Here is a 7,617-nt window from a genome sequence, read left to right as displayed (position 1 = left end):
TGGGGTCCTCACATATGCAAGTTAGCGAGTAGACTTAGTTCTGCAGCGTTTGCGGTAAAAAAAATACGAACGTATACTAATGAAGATACGGCACGCCTGGTTTATTTTAGTTATTTTCATAGTGTTATGTCCTATGGCATTTTGCTATGGGGCAATGCTGCCGATGTCGAAACGATTTTCATCCTGCAGAAGAGGGCTATTCGTGCTATTTATAATATGCACCCGAGGGAATCCTTGAGGGACAAGTTTAAGGAAATCAAAACTCTAAGTTTAGCGTCCCAATACATTTTTGAAAATTTATTGTACGTGCGTAAAAACATTGAAGAATTCCCCAGAGTATGCGATTTGCACAATGTGAACACTAGGAACAAACATAGGCTTGCGTTGCCAGCGGCTCGAATTAAGAAAATAAGCAACTCTTTTAGGGGGCTGGGTGTACAGCTTTTCAACAAAATCCCACTAAACGTTCAATTACTACCTGTTCATAGATTTAAGAAAACTGTTAAGGAACGTTTGTGCAACAAGGCATATTACCTATATAAAGTTAAGGATTATTTACTAGATGGCACTACGTGGGAATTAGGCGCTCGCTCCTGGCCTTTTCATTTTTCATTATTATGAATTTTTTAATTGTATTTTTTGACTTGTTTTTTCTTTTATTGTAAATATTTTTATTTATTTAAAAAAAAGAAAATATTTGAGAAAAAACAAAAAAAAAGCCCGCTGAGTTTGTTTCGCCGGTTCTTCTCAGGACTGTGGCTTTTTTTTGGAACCGGTGGTAGAGTTAACATTGTTATTTGTATTTTGACATTCAACAAGTGTGTCATACTGACATCTAAGTTGAAATAAATGATTTTGAATTTGAATTTGAATTTGAACACAACTGATGATTAATATGATTTATAATTATAAATTAATAAAACTTGATACATTTGATGAGGTTTTGTTTAGTTGGGAAAATTTTCCATTGGCTATTTTCCATACACAGTAAAACAATTAACAAATTAGACATGGGAACATGTAATTCATGCCTTACAAATAAGTGAGTGCGAACTGACAGCTCCTAGCGACCGGTGCCGAAGACCACGTCGCCGTGAAAATTGTTGTACTCCCAAAAGAGAGTAAACACCATGCTTCCAACGAGCGGGCGTTCTTCTTATAAATGAGTTTTATTTCTTCGTGTTATAATGGAATATATATATTTATTTATTAAGTTGCACCAACAAAGTGATCATCGATGTTTTGTACATTGAACAATTGACAAAAGTTCATGGCAGATGTCACCTCAATTATAGGTACAATCGACAGTGCATTAACAACAAAATAAATAAAAAATTATATAACTAAGATTGATTGCTTAAGATTAATTTATATTTAATTGGGAAATGATCCGCGACAGATTTTTCCTATAAGTAGTGAGACAATTAGAAGAGATGAAGATGACAAAGAATTATACCATACAAATAGATAAATATTATACAGTTACCTATTATTTGTTACGGGGTTCCAAAGAGTATTTCATTTACCACTGTAGCCCAAAACTTACTTTCTCAGGTAGGTTTCACTTTTGTGGAATTAATATATGACGAAGAAGGCAGGATTACGTGGAGGTGGAGGATGTAACGGAGGTGAAGGATCGGCGGTGCTTCTGAAAGGTTACGGAAGTTCACGTAGACTTCTCGGAGGTTATCGTAGATTCCCGTAGATTTCTCGGAGGGCTTAGTAGACTCTCGGAGATTCACAGGGTCTCGGACGTCTTAGTAGGTTCTCGGAGGTTTAACGGAGTGACTAGTGACTTCAGCGATTGGCGTCACGTTGCTTTTACAAATGGTGACGTCAGCGTCATTCTATTCATTATTGTCATTCATTGCCTTCCATAGTGATCGTAATTAAGAGTCGCTTTTGTGAGCAATTCGAGTGTACAACAATAACAACAGAGCTCCGCCCCGATCGGATGCTCGAGTCGGTACGTTTTGTGTCACAATAGTCACTCGTATTTATAGTAGAAAACAGGGCTGGATTCGGATCGAAGATACACACCTATCTTTAATTAATCCTAGGTAACTAAATAGTAATGTTGCGCCGACATATGTGTATTATGTGTAATAAATAGATAAATATTTTCAATATTACAAATAAAGTTTCTAGGGATGATTCTGTCTTGCCACTACCTCCACCTTCAAAGCATGTGCTAAGGCGTCCTTCAAGGTCAAATCTTTACACATCTAGGTTATAGAATGTAATCGAGGTTATTTGCGATGCACAGCACACTCTCGCAAAACTCGCTGCAACTTGTAACAGCGCGTAGCCGGTCTACCAGTTCCTACCTTCTGTACACAATCGAAAAAAGCCTTACCGAAAGTCATCAAAGGCTCTCCTTAGCCTTAGTAAATGTAAAAAGAGACAACTAAGTATGATTTTGGGATCTTTTACTGGTTACAGATGTTTTAACACACATCTAAATGTTGTAGGTATAGCCGGCAGCCCTCTGCCCCCGTTTAACACGGAGCCCGGGCGGCAGTCCCCGCGGAGTCTGAGCGAGCTGTGGACTCGGCTCGACTCGGATGTATATATAACACAACCGAAACTTCGACCGCTCCTGTCGCCGCCCCGATGCTGTTGACACTCTAAGGGCATCCTGAAGAAGCATCCTGGACGAGATAATAAAAAAAATCGGTTGTCTGTAAAGTCGGTTTACCGACGATAGTTGAACGTGATAACGTCATAAGACAATACTGATGGAATGGTTTCATTTTTCAATTATTGCAATTATCGTTGCTATAAACAATTGACACCACATTCACTTTTAACTGGACTTCATAGTTGACGAAAACATGTAAATGTATTATTGTATAGCAGCTGTCCACGCGGATGCATCGCTCATTCAAGTAGGAGAGAGACTGCGGAGGCCGATTGTGCCTCCTTGTCGCTCGTTGCGCGCTCTCGCTTGCACTTCAAGCCTTAAAAGGAACGCCTCAGGGCGAGGTAACGCCGAATGAGTCACGTTTTTTCGTGCGTGCAGCCGTTTTCACGTCAAAAATTCCCGCTCAAGCTATTTCCATCCCGTTACTTTTCCTCGTATGAAAAATGAAACACAACAGACAAAATAAAAATTAAATTGAATTTCAAATGTTTCGTGGTTACAATTATAATTATATTTAATGTGAGAGTAGTTAATTAGCATAATGTGGTGTGGTTTTTTATTCCTTATCATTTGATATCAGATTTAAAAATGTTTTTGGTTTTATCTGAGTATTGTTGTCGACGTCGTGAACTCAAGGATGAGACCCTCGACGTACTCATAGTCCTGTCGAGCGACGTGCTTGTGTTCAATTGTATGTCGCTCAGTCATTTGTCAATTTTTCACTTGAAGTATGTACTTGAATCATATTTGAATCACAAAAATAAAACTGCTATTATAATAATCTGCTGAGATGAGTGGCGACGTTCCGTGTGCTCCGGCACCCATTTAATATCAGGTGGGCCGTGAGCTCGACTACCCTAAGCAGACTTACAGATCACTAAAAGATCAGCTCAGCAATGAAACATTGTAGCATGGATGTCACTTACACCCAACTTCGAATCAAGCGGTAACAGAATTTTTATTTCCTAAATACACATTGAACTATACTTACATTACATAAATTCAAGACAAACTACATATTATTTAAATTTAGACATCACAACAATTACTTAATTTTACTAGAATAGAATATGAAGACATACTTATTTTATTAAATATAACCAGAAGTTAGCGTAAATATTTTACTATAATAGAATATGAAGACATAATTATTTTATTAAATATAACCAGAAGTTAGTGTAAATATTTTTTTTCTAAAATTAATAGCTATGGAATGTTGTTTTTGTATTTTAATTATGATTACTAGCTTTTTATTATGATTATTATTATCCGCTTACACATTTTAACATACAATACAATATAGATATTAACTTTAGTACTATAATAATATACTAGTACAGCAACAATAGATGAACGAAGATGAGAATAGAATGACGCCAGGTGAAGGTTGAGCCGGACGCTCACCACCGGGGGGCGCGGGGGGGAACAGACCGGAACAGGCCCCGGTACGCGTCCCGGTACTCGTGGGACAGCACCATGTACACGAGAGGGTTCACACAGCTCGCCAGGTACACGAGGATGTATCCAATAAGGAATAAAATAACGGGCACGTCCTTTTCAAATATCTTCACCAGAGTCATCGGCAAGTAGCATATCCATACGGAACACAAGATCGCAGCGATCATGATTATCAGCTTCCGGTCCTTTTTGGACAGCTGCATGGTATTCAATTTGGTGACCAAGTTACGAAACGCTGATGACGATGAGGTCGAGGTGCCTTCGGTGGACTCGGTCTCCTGATCAGCAGGAGAAGTGTCCACAGAGGGCGGCTGAGCAGCACGCGCGACGGGCGGACGAGTGGCCCAGCTACCGCCGCGGGGCGCGGTGCTCCGATTTGATCTGTTCGAGGAGTCCCGTACTTCGTAGAATAAACGTGTGTAGCAAATGGTCAAAGTCGCAAATGAAGTCAAAAACGTAAATATGTAATAAATGGCTCTTGGTGATCGTCCCGCTGAATCTGCCACAATCGTGTACGATCCCGTCACATTATCGCGTCCGAACTGTCCATAAATTCCAAAGCAGGTTGGCATTAGCATCATTATTGCCAGAAACCATATGGTGACCACCATCAAAATAACATTACGCATCGAAAAAAATCTGGAAAAGTTTACTTGAGTTAATTTTGAAGATATATAGATGAGTTATTTGTACATTTACATCGTAACGGGAAAATTTACTGACCTATTTGAAATCGCTGGCTGCGTGATTAAAATAACCCGACTGATACTGATGGCCATCATAGACAGCATGGAGGTGGCCAGCAGAACGTATCGCGACAAGGGCAGCAACCTCCGGGCCACGGAGCCCAGCGTCCAGGTGCGGCGGAGCAGGGCCAGCCCCGTCAGCGGGGCGTGCACTCCGCTCAGCAGCAGATCCGCCGCGCACATGTTCATTATAAACAAAGATGCCGGTTTCGCCTTCTGTAGGGTCGACAAACACATTCACTACGATATTGTACAGCTTCATCTATCGTCACAACTCTACAATGTGCTAAACTGAGCGGACCGTACCAGCTTACACTTGCCGAGGGCCATGATGGTGACCGCGTTGAACGGCACGCCGATGAGGGCTATGAGGAAACAGCAGCCTGCCGCTGTGTAGATTGCGAACGAAGGACACTCCCGGAACAGAGCCGGCTCTGATGTCGCCGCGTCACTTACATTGCTGACAGGTAATGTATCCATTGTTGATATTTCATCAGGTTCCATGGTGATTCCTGAAAACAAACCATTCGATAATTACACTCTGTATGACAATATGAAACTAACCTGCGGGCGTAACTACCTTCAGACCTGGTCTTCATTTTATTTTACGATAAACAAATGTTAAGTGAAACGAAGAGAGCGGCATTAGGTAAAGTAGGTACTCGTATATACAGAGTCAGCATGTACATTAGGTTGCGAGTAGTTCGTAGCGCTACAGGTGGTTCATTGTACCAGCCCAGTTCGGGCTCGGAGCGCGGCGCTGCGACACTCCGCTACGCCCTCTCAATTGCCAACAAATATTCAACTAAAGGCTATTCAGATTTTTAATTTGCGAAATCAATTCACCAAATCACGCGTATTTTTAATATATATATTATATGATACATATATACCTACATACGAGAGATAACTAAGCTAGATCGATTTATTTATTTTAGGAAATTCATTTGTAACGTGGTCCCAACTTTACTTTACCGCCTCTGCATCTCTGTTCATTTCATAAATTAAAAAAAAAATATATCAGCGCCCTTTTAGAGTACTGTTATGGTATTTTCTTCAAATAAAATATCCCAAGTGAATGTAAAGTTTACGATATGGCATACGTTGTCTATGCGTCCATGCCGGTACTGCAATTGCCGACGTGTGATGGATTAGGCAAACATCTTGCGCTCGATTTGGGTACACGAATCGCAGTGGACTGAACAGTCATGAAATTATAACCGACTTAGGATTAGCGACCAAAGATTAGCGACTTGTCGTGGGCGTTCCCGCGGTCGACAAATGCCGACCTTGCTACGCTCCGCCCACTCCCTTCATTTCAGAAATATTTTGGTCTTAACGGTAAGTCAAAAAAGTTTGATATTTACTCCAAAAACCAAAACAAATAACAAAAGTTTTGGATTAGATTAGGAAGGATAGGAAAATTAAATAGTGTATTTCTTGTGAGTTAGTTCACGCTGATCCCCGCTCAGTTTGTATGTAGGAGTAATTGGAGCCCACAGACACCAAATCCACGTTATCTCTACGACTTTCTCATCGACTGCAGCTGGAGGGTCTTCTGCTGTTGAAAAGTGTTTTCGTTGAAATTGATTTCATTTTAAGAACATGTCGAGTGCATCGGCCCCGGACGCGGCGACGTAGTGCTGCAGCAGCCCAGTATGCGGAGCTGTTGGAGTGCTCGGTAGCGCAGACTTCGTTCTTTTACTTTATTCAAGTCGCACTGGTTTCAATTTCTTCTTTTACTTTATAATTATTTCTACTGCTATAGATACCATATTATATACATTTTTGGGAAAGAGCAAGCTCCAAGTTTCTTGTTGATTGTTCTGAGCAGTGAAAGCAAGTTTGTACTGACCGCGCGCCGTGGCCCTCCTCCCGAGCTGCTGCTGCACGGCGGCCGCGCAGTGCGGGGACCCTCGGGCACCCTCGGGCACTGCGAGCAGAGGAAACTATTTAAACGAAACCTTTAACTATTGTTTTGTATCAAAATATTTGGAATGATAATATAATAATAAAAATGAATTATCAAATCATAAATATAAATAAAATAATAATAGTAAATTTAATTTTGTTATTGTTACATCAAAATTTTCAGTAATTAGTTTTGTATGTTTAAAAAGAATTATAGTAGATTTTTGCGGCACCCGATGTACGTCTGATGGTTCAGTTACAATTTGTTTCAAGTTTACGAGATAAGATATCACTTATAGATTCTGATTACACCATTTCTATTTTAACTAGTTTTTCTTTTCACAAAAACCATTTTTTGCTAAGGTACACTTTTCAATTAACAGGACTTGATAAACTATTAAATATTTGTTTGAAGTTAATCGCAACGCTTTCATTCAGAACTAGATATTCTATAAAGAAAAACTCCGGAGTAATTACAAATGAAGAACTGCAAGACGCTGGTCGCGAGTGAGGCGGGGGCGTGCGTCTGGACCCACTGCTGCCTGCGACTGGCGGCCGGGGCAGGCCGGGGCAGGCCGGGGTAAACCCGCACGCCTCGCCGCTCCCTCTGCATCTTCTCAAATTGCACACTGCATTTACTTCTGGTTCCTATGTATAATATCTAAATTTATATATCTATATAATGGTTATTTATATATAACTTAAACCGAACTTAAGAGAATAACAGCCAAATTTTTGGTCTCGGCTATAGCGGTGTCGCGTCTCCGATAAAACTACTTTGTTCATCTGCGTCTTGGTAACAATCAACTTTTCAACACTAATTGATAATAGCTTCAATGGTTATAAAAACAATATTAA

At 40.2% G+C, this 7,617-nt stretch overlaps 1 protein-coding gene across 1 annotated transcript; it reads right to left on the bottom strand.

Moving 5' to 3' along the window:
- Positions 1 to 3,908: 3,908 nt before the first annotated feature.
- Positions 3,909 to 6,980, bottom strand: LOC114240526 (G protein-coupled receptor moody). Its single transcript, XM_028171100.2, has 4 exons — positions 6,704 to 6,980; positions 5,155 to 5,360; positions 4,826 to 5,064; positions 3,909 to 4,741 (listed from the first exon to the last, which is right to left on the bottom strand). The coding sequence occupies exons 2-4, from the start codon at positions 5,350 to 5,352 to the stop codon at positions 4,045 to 4,047; spliced, it is 1,134 nt and encodes a 377-aa protein (XP_028026901.2). The 5' UTR covers positions 5,353 to 5,360; positions 6,704 to 6,980; the 3' UTR covers positions 3,909 to 4,044.
- Between the last annotated feature and the right edge of the window lie 637 nt (positions 6,981 to 7,617).

This window comes from Bombyx mandarina, chromosome 01 (genome assembly GCF_030267445.1).
Source record: "Bombyx mandarina strain Sakado chromosome 01, ASM3026744v2".
In the NCBI taxonomy this organism is placed as follows: domain Eukaryota; kingdom Metazoa; phylum Arthropoda; class Insecta; order Lepidoptera; family Bombycidae; genus Bombyx; species Bombyx mandarina.
The sequence above is the reverse complement of the archived record's forward strand: the minus strand, read 5'-3'. Positions and strand labels throughout refer to the sequence as shown.

Excerpts from the sequence above, each read along its gene's own strand:
- LOC114240526 (XM_028171100.2), bottom strand. The coding sequence starts at position 5,352 with ATGGAACCTGATGAAATATCAACAATGGATACATTACCTGTCAGCAAT. Across the intron at positions 5,065-5,154 it reads CCCTCGGCAAGTGTAAGCTG|AAGGCGAAACCGGCATCTTT; the intron begins GTACGGTCCGCT and ends TCGACCCTACAG. Across the intron at positions 4,742-4,825 it reads CAGCCAGCGATTTCAAATAG|ATTTTTTTCGATGCGTAATG; the intron begins GTCAGTAAATTT and ends AAACTTTTCCAG.